The sequence below is a fragment of the Podarcis muralis genome, chromosome 1, assembly GCF_964188315.1.
Source record: "Podarcis muralis chromosome 1, rPodMur119.hap1.1, whole genome shotgun sequence".
Classification (NCBI taxonomy): Eukaryota; Metazoa; Chordata; class Lepidosauria; order Squamata; family Lacertidae; genus Podarcis; species Podarcis muralis.
Window position 1 is genome coordinate 66051880 of NC_135655.1, and position 16109 is coordinate 66067988.

Here is a 16109-nt window from a genome sequence, read left to right on the forward strand (position 1 = left end):
TCGGTCCCAGTTTTTCCAGGGATGGCTGGGAAGGTTGCCTGGAGTTTTTCTGCCAGGGAGTATAAGCAGTACTGAGCCAGAGGAAACAGTGGTCTGACTTGATATAAGCCAGCTGCTTACATTCCTATTATTTGGGGCAAAGACTGAAAGAATGGAGGGGATGTGGATGGGTGGACTTTAACGGCATGTTCCAGGAAATAGGAGGCAGTGTAATATAAGGTAAAAAAAGCTGAATATGCCTTTGAAAATTCACTTCCTGGCCATGAGAAATGTTACTTGCTTCTCATCTGGCTTCTTCCACTAGGTATTGCCGATGTGTTAGTTTTCTGTATCCGTGAAGCAAGGTAAGCGGAATTTTGTGCTATATATCCAATTCCACATGTGTTGCAATCCCACAGATGCACTTGCTGTTGGCTATACAGTACTTCTCTTCCCCCTCACCCCTATTACAACTAGCTTGCTGCAGTGTAATGTGGAAAGTTTATGAGGGCTGGTTCCCAAATGGCTTGCTGCTCTTATCCATGCCTTTCCCATGCAGTTCACTGTTTACTTACAGTTTGCTTATGTGTGTGTGAAAATTGTCCCATTCATAGTTAATGTAGGTAGGCCAGAATTGTGTGGGATTGCTGTCTTGCCAAGGGGAAAGGGGCTCTTTTTCAAGGCAATAAAAGAAACACCAAGTTGATCCTTTATCACGGGGTTATTTTCTATGCAAGAATAGAAAGCAAAGCATTAAAGAGACGAGATTTCATGGCTCTTTGAGTTGCTGGAAAAGCTCTTCCAGTCTCTCACTCTGTCTGTCTGTAGCTGGCATTGGGATCTCCCGTTAAGCAAGGGCATTACTGGGCTTTATCCTATTTTTAATATCATTTGATGAGCAATGGGAGGAGTGCAGAAAGAAGAACCGCCACGGTGCATCTGCAGCAGCACAACCGGACGCCTTCATCTGCCCCAGCTGCAACAAAACATGTCTCTGCAGCCACAGCTGGCGCTGCAACTTCCCAACAGTTTGAATTCGCCTGCAAAGGCACTCTTCCCGAAGGCAGATGGATGCCAACTATGATGATCTCATCAAATTTTTCCACTCTTCTAACTGGTGGCTTCAAATGACTGGCAGGACACCAAGAGTTATGGCTGTCCAGTGCCTTATCTTATCCTTGGTGTTTTGTAGTGCTAATTATATTGCCAGTAGAAGGTAGGAATGCCAAGGTGCATTGAATCCGCTCACTTGGGGAAGTGCTGGGGGGGGGGAGCATAAGTGTGACAAACAGGCAGCCTTTCTTGTATACACAAAAGAGCTAAGGGAAAGTAACACATCTTTGTAGTTCAGATTTCTCCTTTCTCTGTTTGTGTGTGTATTTCTAAGTTGTCTGCCACTTCAATGTTTAATGCTGTTCAGTAACTCTTTAGTGCTCTCTCTCCTTTCTGCTTTGCATTCCCTCCTTTGGGAAAGACAACAACGGATGACAATGGGGCCGTGTTCCTTAAATGTGTTTTCTGAAAACGTGGAAGCATTTAAAGTTTAAACTACTGCTTTTACTCTTCCTTATGGGGAGGCATAAGGAGCCTAAATGCTATAAATTGGACCTCTGGGGATGCTCACACTCTTAGATCTTAAGTGGGTAGGGCTGGGGGAAAGGAGTTTGAATTTCACACAGATACATATAAAAATGCAGTCAGTAAAAATATGTTTTCTTCCTGACAGTAGTATGACCTAGTATTGTTGAAAACCTCCTTAAACACAGCGGAGAGACTGCAATCTCCTGGGAAAGTAAGGTCACTGGTTTGAAGCAGTGCATGAACCACATCTGCTGACCTTGATGTACTGTACCACCATAGAAAATGAGAAAGACAAGGGGAGGGGGAAGAAAGCTTTCATAGGCCACCTCAGCCTTCGCCGACTCTTGCAAAAAAAAAGATGGTCTGCTGGTAACAGTCACAAGGTAGCTATGCCACACCAGTTTCCAAGGAGATAGGACAAATACCTTGATATGGTGAAGATTAGAATTTCCAGGCATTACAATAGTAGAAGTATATGCCCCCTCCCCTCTGCCTTAATATTTAGAAACTCTCCTGTATGATATAAAGGAGATTCTGATTATCTGCAAGAATAAGTGGGACACATAGCCCCGAAAATTTGTGTTTACTGTCAATGTAGCTGAGCTGTGGCCTTTACAGCTGTTGAGCTGCTGGTGCACTGCTGTGATTCTTTTGAAAAGTGAGCTTGTAAGAAAAAAATCGCCTTTAGCTTGAAGATTAGCAAAGGCCCGAAAACTGTACTATTCCATTGAAGCTTCTGTACATTTGGGCAGCCGGGGTCTGTTGCAGGGAGGTGCAAGTTCCTGACTCCAAGCCAAGAAATAACAGCCTGCAGGAATATATTTAGGCCTAGATAAATAGGTTCAGAGGAGCTGAACTGCACCAAGGAAGATGTAGTGAGGTTGAGAGTAAATCACAAGTGTAAGTAATATGAAGGCGGCTCCATAGGAATAGAGTATTTTAACGCTGGAGAGACAACTGCTTGGCACACTCATTACCTGAGGCAACTCTACTCCAAGGATGCCGCAAGGGACTTAATAGCTATGAATAGTGAAAGGAATAGGGCCTGCCTGGTGTGAATCATATGCTCAGTAATCAAAGGGGTTGCTTGCAAACCATTGCCTTGTCAGCAGCACCATTTAGTCATAGTAAATTGTGTGTGTGTAACTATGAAACACATCAGCATAAAAGAAATAACAGGAATTAAAAAAGGAATGTGCTGAAAAAGCAAAGCATTTCGTTTTACCGATCCGTTAGTGTTTCCTAAATGCATGACTACAAATATACACTCAAGAGATCAGTGGCGTGCGGTGACATTTTTCATAGGGGACAGTTAGGGCCACAGGCACCAGCTTGTGAGGGCGATTCAGGGAGGGTGATATCCTGATATCCCACGTTTGGGCACCGCGCCTCCCTCCCTAATCTGGGCAGAAGCTCCCTGGGCTTTGGGAAGTAGGCACCAGGGCTTTGACAAGATGCTGGAGCCCTGCTGCCTCATTCCCAAAGCCAGGTGGGAAGGAGGCACCAAGATTTAATAGTCTAATTTACTGAGAATATTTGGGAGACCAGCCTAGTCCCCCTAGTTCATTGATCACATGCCACTGCCAGACACACACACACACACACATACACACTTCTTGATTTGCTCACTTTCTGTAGGTGGGGAGCTTGCGTCTTTTGTTGTTTGCTTGAGTTGTGTGTTCTTTTCCTTCTAATGTTAACTGCCTCATGAACCATTTCCAATAGAGGGGTAGGAAATAAAAATAAACAAATGAAACTGTAAGTTGTTTTGCAAAGCTTCTTGTAGGGCATCCTTACTACACTTTGACTGTCTCTTCACTGCTGCCGGAGCCCCATTGGTGTAGAACTCCTATTGCTGGGGTCACAGTTTCCCAGCAGTCAGTGAGAGGAGATTACCTTTTCTTCTTCCTCACTCTAGAACAGGCCTAGGCAACCTCGGCCCGCCAGATGTTTTGGGACTACAATTCCCATCATCCCTGACCACTAGTCCTGTTAGCTAGGGATCATGGGAGTTGTAGTCCCAAAACATCTGGTGGGCCGAGGTTGCTTATGCCTTCTCTAAAAGCTAGCAATTCTAGAAGCTAGTTTCCCCTTCTCAGAAATTGCCTTCCACACCTATAGCTAAACGTAGTGGGGGTTCAGGGGGTACTTGAGAATATGCAGCAGCTGCACCTCTTTTTGTTGTTGTTAAAAAGTTTGGCATTTACTGTAAAAACTTCATGGTATCTACTGGCACCTATTTTTCTAGGAAAAAAGCACTGGCTAAATATATAGATGCAGGAAGAAGGCCACGCCTCCTGGCCCCACCTGTAACATCACACCTCTTGAGCCCTAGGTATCTGTGAAGAAAGGAAGGTGCTTTCAACAGTACATATGAAGACTTGCCCATTACAGACATCACACACCATGCCTAGAAGTCATGGGGGAAGAGAGCACACCATCAGGGATGGGGCTAGGAATGAGGCTGTGGTTGTATAAATCTCCCAGGCACGGGGCATTGCTTGAAAAGAGCAGTCTCATTTTCCACACAGTTTTGTGATTTTATTTTTAATCATTCTTTAGCAGCTGAGCAGCCTTCCTCTGTCCCACATGGCCATTAGTAGCTCTCCTGTAACTCTTTAAAAATACCTGCGAGGCTCTCTTTCTCTCTCCACCCGCACCCCACTGCTGCCTTTCTCCAAGGAGCGCATCACTTTTTGTGAATGTTTTCTGTATATTTGGTGCAGCACATATTTAAGAAGCTCTGCAAAAATCTCTGCAAATGGCTGTTTCTTTTAGCCTCTTTCTGTTGTTTCTCTCTGTAGTAACCCAGATGTGTCAGCATGGCTACAAGATAAGATAATAGTAGGATTTTGTGAAAGGTGAGCAAATTGCCTATTCTGTCAATTCCCTGTGACTTAGAACACCCCAGGAAAATAGGAGGGGAAAGCTTAGCTGAAAAAAACCAGCAAAACAGGTGAGCTATTTGGAGGCTTCCAGGTTAAAGAACAATTTGAAAGAGGGATGGTTGTTACCCAAAATTATAGACTGTGGGTTGTTATAGCCGTCGGGTTTTTGGAAACATGAAAATACTCTTGACTCCCACTTACCATGTACAATACAAAAGGCCTTTCTTCTTTCTGTTGCTGCTTAGTCACCAGCGAGGATTTTAGCAGGGCCTTGGGAGGTCCCTGCTAAAATTTATTTGAGGGCCTTGTGAATGAGTACCCAAATAAAAGCCTGACATTATTATCCACAAAAGGGTAAATAGTCCTGCATGACAAAAAGCATCTGCGCTCTTGCAGCTGTTTTGAAAAGAGAAACAGCTACTTTTCACAATTTCAGCAACATCTTCTATGTTAATCACGTACATTCTTTGAAGGCTGTGTGATGTTCTTACTCGTGTGTGTGTGTGTGTGTGTGTGTGTGTGTGTGTACACAGTGAGACACTCACACACGAAACAAAAAGGGAAACAGGCTTTTTATTATTTCATTTATGTAAAATCCTGATACCTTGTCTCGCCATCCGTTAGGCTCCAAGAGGTGTCCGAATGCCAGTTGGCATCCATCTGTCTCAGGAGACAATGGAGGAATGAGCCTTGGAGAGTGAAGTCAAACCATCAGAGCCTCCTGTGGCTGTAGAGACCAGTATGGAAGAGACATGTTTTGTTGCAGCTGGGGCAGATGAAGGCTTTTAATTGTGCTGCTGCAGATGTACCATGATGGCAGTATGAAACGGATCAACTGTAAACCGTGTTAAAAACAAGCAATCCACGGCAGAAGCTTTTATTCTGTTTGTTTTCCTGCTGTAACAATGTTCTCTCTCCCAGGGGCAGAGCTAGGTGCCCTGGCACCTGGAGTGACACATATGCTGTGCACCCAGGGGTGGGGCGATCTGCCCACAGGGCTGATTGGTGCGGCTGCACGATCCTCCCCAGGGGCCAGTCTTGGTGCGGCACCGCGATCCGCCTTTACAGCGAGCCGGGGGAAGGGGGAGAGCTGCAGCTTTGCCGCTTACTGCTTTCCCACACACCGGGCTTGGGGGAGTCGCAGGTGGGGGGGCACGCCAAATGTCAACCCCTTCAGGATGACACCCGGTGGCGCCCCACACCCCCTTCCTACACCCCTGCTCTCTCCAGGCATTACATTTGTGCAGGGAGAACGAGGTGTGTGTGCAAAGGGTCCTACAGAATAGGAGAGAGGAGGAGGAAGTGTGGAAATAGCGGAGCAGGGGAGACAGAGACAGATGTGATACATAAAGCAGAGGCATTAGGTTTTCTTGAAGTCTGGGTGATAAATCAACGTGTCTTGTAAAACAGCGTTCAGTGAGCATCACAAAGTCCTGTGCTAGTTTGATGATATGTCTTTTTTTCTTGAGTGGAGAGTTAGGAAGGAAAACAGTACCAAATTTTTGACCTACACAGCAGCTTCTATGCACAAAGAAAATTGTTTATTAAATTGGTATACCTCCCTTCACCCAAGGTTTACTTCTGTTAAAGCCTCTTGTCTTAGAACTGATTTTTCCTTCCAGTGTTGACATGTGTTTATTTTCCTTCTTCTTTTCAGATATCACAGTGAGTTTACTGTCCTTAGTTGTCACAGCATGTGGACTTGCTTTGTTTGGGGTGTCTCTGTTTGTGTCCTGGAAGCTGTGTTGGGTTCCTTGGCGAGAACGTGGCCTGCCTGGAAACAAAGACAAGCAGGAGTCCCTGAACTATACAGACACAGAGACCAATGACCACGAGTATAGCGAGGATTACTTGGGACAACCTACCACCTACCCCGACTCTTCCATGAAGATTAGCCACACATCCCCTGACATCCCTTTGGACGCTAAGGCAGGGACCAAGGAAAACTGTGTGCATAATGTCCGGATGCATCGACAGATCACGGAGCCAACTCCTTCTGCACGGTCAGTAGCTCCAGTAAGGAACAGAGTGGCCGCCAAAGTAAAAAAGCTTTACTGTGCCAAAAAGTATCCCTTACCTAACAGGCTCCTTGGTCACCAAGGACTGCACAGGTGGAGGTTTGTGTTTACTTTATCAGGTGCAGGAGCAGGATTGTTGATGGGGAAGGAAGAAGGCATCAGAGACTAATTTAGAGATAGCATTCCTGATCATGGGAGAGATGGGCAACCAATGCATGCCCTTGCCTTCATTCACCAGTTCCCATGATCCTGAGAGAGGCCTCATGAATAAAAGTACACTCTAAATACTTTTGAGTAAAGGCCTGATTGTAATCGACACAAAGGAACCAGCAAACCGGTGTGGCTGGGGGATCAAACATAAAAGGCCAGAGGAAAGGGGAAGCCAAGGAAGAAAGGACCACTACAGTTTGCTGTGTTCAGAGTGGGATTAGGAGAAGGAACCAAGGGGATCACTTCATTTTCTCCAACCGCCTGAGGCTTACCTGACCACCTTCCTCACACTGGGTCACAAATCAGCATCCTGTGTGAAGCAAGGGAGGCAGAGTCTCTTGGGTACCCCTTGACACTTTGTGGCTGTGTGTCAGTAAGTGTGTTGGTCTGCATTAGTATAGAGCTAGTGCTTCAGAAGATGGAAAACATCCCAAAGGATTGCAAATCAGTAAGTTGTCCACACTACGCCATCCAATTTCTTGATGCTTGGTATCTCCTCTTCCTCCTTTTTACAAAAAAAGGAGGGTAAATGCATTTCAGGGTGTTTTCATAATGTGAGTAAAAGTCATGTAATTTCAGTACAATTTTAGAACTTGTGAAATCATCCATCACTCCTTTCTTCCTTGTATACAGTTTTGGCCACAACTTGGGACTCAGCTATACAGCTGCAAATAAAACATTTTAAGTGTGTTTTAAGTGCAATGCACAATGTGACACTAGATGGCGATGATGAGCCTTATGGAAAATTCAATGTACTGTATTTTTAAAAACACTTTAAAAAGCATTTTCAGAACAGTTTTTATATGTGTGTAGATTCCACCTTGATCTGAAAAGTGTTATAGATGTTTGGTTTGAGAAATCTATACAAACATTCTGACTCACCTGTTAGTTGTAAGCCTCTATACCATCATTACTTACGCTATTTTACTTGTATAAAAAAAGAAAATCCTATTCTCAATAAAAATTTAAAAAAAAGCTGAGCATGCTGACTAAGCACTTCCCCCAAATAACAGGAACAGTTCAGGAACAGTTACCGATAAGCTTTTAGTAATACTGCAGAGAATTAGTGAAAGTACTAGAGTCAGACTTGAATGGCATGTACTTTTGCAAATGTTGCCGTAGCAGCCGGACGCTTGCAGGCAACGTATAGAAAGAGCCCCCCACATTTTTTTGCTGTTTTATGAGCTAGACGTAATTGCCAGGTTGTTGAAATCCTATAGTAACTGAAGGGCTGCCTCAATTTAATCTTGCAAAGTATGTTCATTTTCACTTACCTCTGCAGCTGTGGGTGCTGATATAGCCCTGCAAAGAATTCAACAAAAATAGAACAGGTTAACAAAACACTTGCGAGGGTTTGAAATAGGAAGTGCTAGGTATTAGCCACAGCTTTGGTGGAGTGGGTGGGAGGTGAAATCACCGAGGGGGAAGACTGACTGAACAAAACTGCGTGAAGAGGAGTGTATGTAAAATATGGGAGAGCTAATGATGGTGGGGCAGAGTCAACCTAAAAAACTGCTGAACTGTATCAGATCTATGGCTAAGCCAGTGCAGCTCAGTCTTGTTGACTGTGTCCAACCACCTCACAAGCAAGACATGATGAAGATAGCTTTCCTCTGCAGTTTGCCCCATCATCTGGTAAACAAAGGTATATTATCTCTCCAAACACATGGGGTGAAATTCCACATTGTGCTGATACGCATGATCTGCAAAAGCATTTCAGCTTGTGGGGTGGAATGACCTCCCTCTCCTCCCCAGCACACTGTTTGGGGTTTTTTTTCCCCTGACCTCCCTCCTGAGCCAGTTTTAAGAGGCAGATGGGGAGAGGAGAAGGGGAATCCCAATTGTGCAAGCAGAAGTTCTTGCACAGGGCGTCTGCCAAAGGGGCACCTTAGACAGTCAATTTTTTATTATCATAATGAATAGTAATTATTACACTCATCTACCATAAACTTGTCCCCGCCTTTCGAAAGCTTTTAGTACCGTGGCTATACCACATCTTATGGTAATGAAAACCATAAGGTGCATTGAGTAGATAAATGCGTACTTGTTTATACTTCTGTGCACAGTGGTATATTGGTACTTGAACAGATCGGCTCCCACGCCTTGATATTTTAATAGTTTTGGGAGTCAAATGGACTCGATTAAGTTCTAGAACCAAGGTATCACTGTATTTGGGGAGTAGCAAGGCACTTTTGTCCTCTGGCAAGATTTAGAACAGATGAATGACCTATATAGGTGGAGCAACTGGAAGAACAACACAGCAGCAGCATAGTCAGAAACTGAGTGTGAAAGATGTGGTATCCACATAAATTGTGGAAGGGATCAAGGATGAATTAGATTACTATTTGATCGAGAGGCAATGTAAAATTTGCTTGCAGCTAGGTTACAGTGAGAGGAACCACCAAGGGACAGCGGAAATTTCAAAGGGGGGAAAGCACCACCAACCTCTTACCTGTTGCCCAGGTGATTGGAAAGAGAGGATGCAGTCAAGTTAGAAGCATGATTGGTAAGAAGTCCACAACAACTGATACGAGTTGCGTGGATGAGTGGTGTGCTAGGGAAACTATATCAAAAACATTCTTTATTGTCCGAAATCATGATTTCAGCTTTCATTTTTTGTATTTATATTTTTTTATTTCATTTAACACTGTAGAGATGCTGTAATCCCACCTGTCTAATCCAGTCTGTTTTGTTGTTTTTATTCAAGGCATAATTCATTCCGAAGGCAGCTCAATCTCTCCAACCCAGACTTCAACATCCAGCAGATCCAAAAGCAGGAGCAGCTGACAGGGATTGGGCGCATCAAGCCTGAGCTGTATAAACAAAGATCGGTGGACACAGATGATGGGAGGAGGAACAATAGCAAATCTTGTGGGAAGCTCAACTTTATTGTGAAATACGATTGTGACTTGGAGCAACTGATAGTGAAGATTCACAAAGCTGTCAACCTGCCAGCAAAGGACTTCTCTGGGACTTCAGACCCCTATGTCAAGATCTACTTACTTCCAGATAGGAAAACAAAACACCAGACTAAAGTGCATAGAAAGACCCTAAACCCAGTGTTTGATGAAGTTTTTTTATTTCCTGTTCCTTACAATGATTTGAGCACGAGGAAACTCCACTTCTCTGTATATGACTTTGACCGATTCTCCAGGCATGACTTGATTGGCCAAGTGATAGTGGATAATTTTTTAGAGTTGTCAGACTTTCCCAGGGAGTGTAATCTTTGGAAGGATATTGAATATGTCACCAATGTAAGTATGACCCCCCCTTTTTATTTTGAGATTTTATTTTCTGCCTCTTTGCATTGTTGCCCAGTTTATCTGCTGCCAAAGTGGTTGATTTGTGATGAAAGTCACCCCTTATTGTATCTACCTGAAACTGACTTAGTCCAAAGACTACATTCTATAAGGAGGAATTACTGTGGTGTTATATAAAAGCTTGTGCCTTTCCCCTGAATTTCATTCTTAAATATTATTTTCCTTGCTAATTTGATTTTCCATTGGCTTATATGATTTATCACAGAGAATTGATAACTTTTTAGAGATTGGTAGGCTCGTGTGTTCTGTTCTGATAAAAATGTGCCTTACATTTTTCAGCTAGAATTCCAGAGTTACATTCCCAACCCCCATTGCTTTCCAAGATCCATTCCTGATTCTGTAACTGCAGTTTCATAGATACATTTCCATAATCTTTGGACAGCTCTGAAGACTTCACCAACCTAGGAGACTTTTTGCTCATTTGTTGTGCCAGGTACATGAACAGTAGAGCATGCTGGGGTTTTTCCTGATTAGTTCCGCTGAGAGAAACCAGCAGTGGTGTAGTGGATAAGTATTGCAGGGTAGCACAGCTCCAGGCTGTTTGTCAGAACAGGAGCAATAATGTCATCAGCCTTAGCGATGTGGTAATTGGGGGATTTTCCTTGCTCTGGGAAGTGAATGAGGCGATAATGAAGCTTTCAGATTTGTAAGATCCGTATAGAAAAAGTCACAGAAAGAGGAAATAACCAAGTAGAGGCTGGGTAGGCCTTTCCATTCCTTTCATAAGATCCATACTTCATTCTTGCAGTAGTAGTTTTCTGCAAAATTGTCTGCATTTCTAATTAAAATGAAATGGCTGCATTTCAGCTAGCTGGGGATTTGTTATTGAGGCCCAGTGTGTTTTACAAGCTGAATCCATGCAGTCTGAAATAGATCAATGGCACTTGCTTGCAGGAAACTGTGCAGCAGAACAGCAATGCTGATCCTAATAAATTGTATTTAGGGATAAGGGAGAAATTTGATTCAGTTCGCATTTAAAGGTGAACCTACGTATTTTGCTCTCTCCTAAACAATAGGTGAACTGAAGCACAGTCATTGCGTTTTAAACTCTCCTTGGGAGCATGGAGATCGGAACATGATGAGCTCCTGCCTTTTAAAATTTACTACTACACCACTGGGGAACCACACATTTGTCTCTTGACTGTGGAGTTGTTGAAAAATACAATATTTATTCATTATTACTTACTTCAACGGTTTATATACTGCTTAACACCGTAGTCTTGAACTTCGCCCAATAACATTTTGGCAGCTGGCGCAAACTTTTAAACCCTTGCATTATATGTTGGTAGTATTCTGACCCCACCAGCAGTCTAGCCCAGGCTTCCTCAAACTCAGCCCTCCAGACGTTTTGAGACTACAATTCCCATCATCCCTGACCACTGCTAGCTAGGGGTCATGGGAGTTGTAGGCCAAAAACATCTGGAGGGCCAAGCTTGAGGAAGCCTGGTCTAGCCACAGCATTTTGTGAGGCTTTCATCTACTGTACTCTCCATATAGTTTTCCTCTCCTCTCTTTACAAAGTATTGCACAAGCAGCTGTCTCATGAGGTTATTCACAAACAAGGGGAAGGAAAACATTTTAGGATAGCATTGAAGCTCTGCCATCCTCAGCTTTTGAAGGTCTCCTGCTTCCTTGCTGTCCCTCATGCATGGAACTGTCATCATAATTCCACTTTCCCTACTTTCTGTCCTCGAAACCTACCTTTTCTGTGAAGCTGGGGAGGCCCGGCCAGATGGGCGGGGTATAAGTAACGAATTATTATTAGTATTAGTATTAGTATTACTACTACTACTATTACTACAAGTATCTATTCCTACTGTTGTTAAGCCTAAGGGAGCAATCTTAACCTCCCAAACCTATGGTAAGACTATATGGAACGGTGTTGCCACCACTGCATACAGCGGTCAGGGCGGAAGCTGGATGGGGGGGGGGGTATTTTTATGACAGCAAACAGGCAGCAATCTATAGGCAATTACCCAATCATTAAGCAAAGATTCCTCAGCCATAATGTACAAAGTTAACTTCACAGTAAATGAAATGATGCATTATGCACTAGATGAGAGACCTCTGGCTTCAAAGCATCAATCTGTTTCTCTCTTAATATCCATGGCACTAATTCCACAATAGTTATGGACCCTAAATTTTGAAACCTATAATCTCAGAAGGCCTTTAATATTCCTACAAGGCAAACATTTCTTCTTAACAGTTACGGGGCGGTTAATAATTTCACCAGCAGTAAAAACATCAAAACCAGATCCCTGCTGGTGAAAGCTGTATCATTGGATGCTACTGTGTCCATTTTATTTATTGTTTTATTTATTAAATTTATATACCACCCTTCATCAGAGTATCTCAGTGCAGTTCACAGAATAAAATACAAGATAAAAACCACAAGTAAATAATTTAACAAAAGCAACAAAACTGGTTTCACAAATAAAAAATAGATAATTTCCTCCAAGACACTATAATCTTATGAAATCCACACACATTTTTATCTGGATACTTTTCAGGCTAACAGCAGAGCATCTGAATTAGTTACATGCAGAGCAGAATTTCAGCACATCTGTACATTCCATACACATTCTTCATTTTGTTGTTCAGATGGAAATTGGTTGAAAGTGATTTAACTGGATTGTACAAATTGATCAAGGGATTCTGGTATTTATTTTGATTGTGGGACATGCCCCCCCCCCAAAGTGCAAATGAGTCTCAGCAGGAGCCATAACCCAACTGGAAACTTCCTTGATGAAAAACTCAAGACTAATGACGTTTTTACAGCACACTGTTTTCAAATTAAGATATTACAGCTTTATAGTCTTTGAATATTTGCAAATGTGATTCAGGCACTAAAGTTATGGACAGCTAACAATATAAACCAAGAACTCTTGCATATTTTCCTTATTGTTTCCCTATGTTTCCCTGAGGTTGTTCTCAAACACTGTAAATGCAACCTCAACTCCTTGTTCTGTATCCTCCAAAGCAGCATAAAATTCATTCTATCAGATATGTGGAATCTTGCCAGAGCTCATGAACCTTTCAACTGAGCTGTGTGATAAGGAAAACAGAACTGATTTATTATAGAGGACAGAAAACAAAACACATTTTGACCATACTCCACTCTAAATCTTGGCTGTTTGAAACTTCCGAAGGAAATGTATTTTGACACAAAACATACTTACCATATAACCAACTGCATTTTACTTCTGATTTGGGACTGGTGTTGGCATTATTTGGGTCAACACTTTCCAAGGGATTATTATCCACTTAAACATCCCCCCCCCCAGTCACCAGAAGGCAATGTAAATAGGCAAGTCTTGTCCTACCATGAAAAACTGAGGAGTTCCCATGAGGAGTTAGGCCCCCACTTCAGTTTCTATATGATCTCACCATGGAGATTAGATGGATCCTTGTAATGCTCACAGGAAAAGACCGGCCACCCTGAGCCATTGTTACCCAAAAAAGGGGACCCTCTCAAGAGCAGCCCAATAATAGGTAAAGGTAAAGGGACCCCTGACTGTTAGGTCCAGTCACGGACAACTCTGGGGTTGTGGCACTCATCTCTCTTTACTGGCCAACTGCTAGATTGGCAGGAGCAGGGACCGAACTGGGAGCTCACCCCGTCGCAGGGATTCAAACCGCTAACCTTCTGATTGGCAAGCCTTAGGCTCTGTGGTTTAACCCACAGTGCCACCCGCGTGGCCTCCAGCAAATAGCGCAGATAACTCTTGGAAGGTGTATGGTGCAGTTTTACTGCTGAAGCTAATCCAGCTTCACTCTAAATGCTCCCCAGAAGCATAGTCTGCCTGGGAGCAGTATGTACACTGTCCTGAGCTCCTTAGAGGACAAACACAGGTATCTAGGTGTAATTAATTAAACATAGTAAGCATGTCAAGGTAATCATAATCACAGAAAAATATTGGATTATCATTGTAATCAAACATTGGCAAAATCTTTAGTATAATTTTTTCCAGTTTATGTTTAGAATATGTCCAAATGGAAGGACAAACCAGGATGCAGGGCCAAGGAGGAGTTTAGGAAATACAGATGAATATGGGTGAACACATGGGAGAGTTGATTTGAATCATTGATGAAAATTGGTTTCTTCTCTTGCTGATTTGAAAATGTACTTGGTTTAAATCAAGCTACCCTACTCAGGAAGGGACGCGGGTGGCGCTGTGGGTAAAACCTCAGTGCCTAGGACTTGCCGATCGTATGGTCGGCGGTTTGAATCCCCGCGGCGGGGTGAGCTCCCGTCATTCGGTCCCAGCTCCTGCCCACCTAGCAGTTCGAAAGCACCCTTAAGTGCAAGTAGATAAATAGGTACCGCTTTATAGCGGGAAGGTAACGGCGTTTCCGTGCGCTGCGCTGGTGCTGGCTCGCCAGAGCAGCTTCGTCACGCTGGCCACGTGACCCGGAAGTGTCTTCGGACAGCGCTGGCTCCCGGCCTCTTAAGCGAGATGAGCACGCAACCCCAGAGTCGGACACGACTGGCCCGTACAGGCAGGGGTACCTTTACCTTTACCTTTACCCTACTCAGGAGCAGCAACAAAAACCTGCATGGAATTAATAGCTCCTAGTTCCACTGCATTATACCCTTATCCCTCTTCCGATCAAAGTAAAAGTTTCCTACATTGTCTGCAGCAGATTATTATATCATTTCAAAGATTGCTCTAATTCGAGACAATATCGTAATGTTGTCTGTGATTGCAAAAGATTATACCTAGAAGAAGAATCTGTCATTTCTCAGTGTATCTGCTCTCATAAGCTGATAATGAGGAGGAAAACCAGTCTTTCTAACAAAAAAAAGAAAAGAAAAACCAGGAAAGATAACAGTCCTTTCAATTCTGAGGTGCTCCGCTTCTTAAGACATTTTATATTTTTTTGTAGCTGAGAACATGTATTTGATGCAGCACAAAACAGGTACAGCAATCACTGAAAACTTGAAACATATCATTGACTAATCCAGCAGGCTGATCTACAAGCCATATGTGCGCTGAGATTTCTGAGTGGCTCCTGCCCTGAAATAGTTTCCCAGGACAAACTGCACTCGGTTTCATAGGGAAATCATTTATCCAGCGATGTTTTGCGGGGAGGAGAGGAGCAATTTCTTCTGCTAGAAGAAATAAAAGGGGAAGCATGAGGAGAAGGAAATGCATTCAGGCCCCTTGCAATTACCTAACTTGATTCTTTAATAATAAAAAAATGCATTACGTCACAGACTTCTGACAAGCTCCTTCTCCTGTAGGACAGTTTTGTGAATTCAAATCTCCAGGGCCTGATGAGCTGCACCCAAGAGTATTAAAGGGGCTTTCAGGTGTAATCACAGAGCCTCTCTATAATCTTTTAGAATTATTGGAGAACAAGTGAGGTCCTTGCAGACTGGAGGCAGGCAAATGCTGACCTCATCTTCAAAAAAGACCCAGATAACAACTGACAGGTGAGCTTTACACTGATACCAGAAAAGGTCCTATAAAAGATCATTAAACAGTTGATATGTGAGCACTTAGAAAACAATACTGTGATTACAAGTCATCTCATTTCTTTCTTTTTGAAAGAAAGCTTAGCGGATCAGGGAAATGCAGTGGATGTGGTGTATCTTGATTTCAGTAAGACTTTGGACAAAGTTCCCCATTATATTCTTGTGGAGAAGCTAGTAAAAGGTGGGATAGACAAGGGAACTGTTAGGTGGATTTGTAGCTGGTGGACTGATTAAGCCCAAAGGGTGTTCACTAATAATTTGTCACTAAAAAAATGGCAAATGGGGCACCACAGGATTCTGTCCTGGGCCCATTGTTGTTGACATATTATAAATGACTTGGATGAAAGAATTGAGGGTTGTTCATCAAATATGCAGATGACATAAAACTGGGAGGGGTAACTACTGGCGCAGAAGACAGAATCGGGATTCAAGATGACCTTAACAGATTGGAGAACAGGGCCAAAACTAACAAAATGAATCTCAGTAGGGACAAAATATATAAGAAATAGATCTACACTAAATTATAGAGTAGCAGTGAATAGAGCTACTTATATAGCTACTTATATGCAGAGCTACATACATGCAAGAATGAATTTCAATGGGGACAAGTGTAAGATTCTGCACTTAGGTAGGA

The 16109-nt window shown here is 43.1% G+C and overlaps 1 protein-coding gene across 6 annotated transcripts in view; it reads left to right on the forward strand.

The window, feature by feature from the left end:
- SYT9 (synaptotagmin 9) overlaps positions 1 to 16109 on the forward strand; it is an 87198-nt gene that overhangs the window by 40115 nt on the left and 30974 nt on the right. For all 6 annotated transcript variants that reach the window (XR_013393180.1, XR_003706859.2, XR_013393181.1 and 3 more), the window contains exons 2-3: positions 6106 to 6451; positions 9384 to 9930. Coding sequence is in view for 3 of the 6 variants with exons in the window: in XM_028730527.2 (XP_028586360.1) it covers positions 6106 to 6451; positions 9384 to 9930 (893 nt within the window). In the remaining 3 variants the exon portion in view is untranslated. The remainder of the gene's footprint in view (positions 1 to 6105; positions 6452 to 9383; positions 9931 to 16109) is intronic.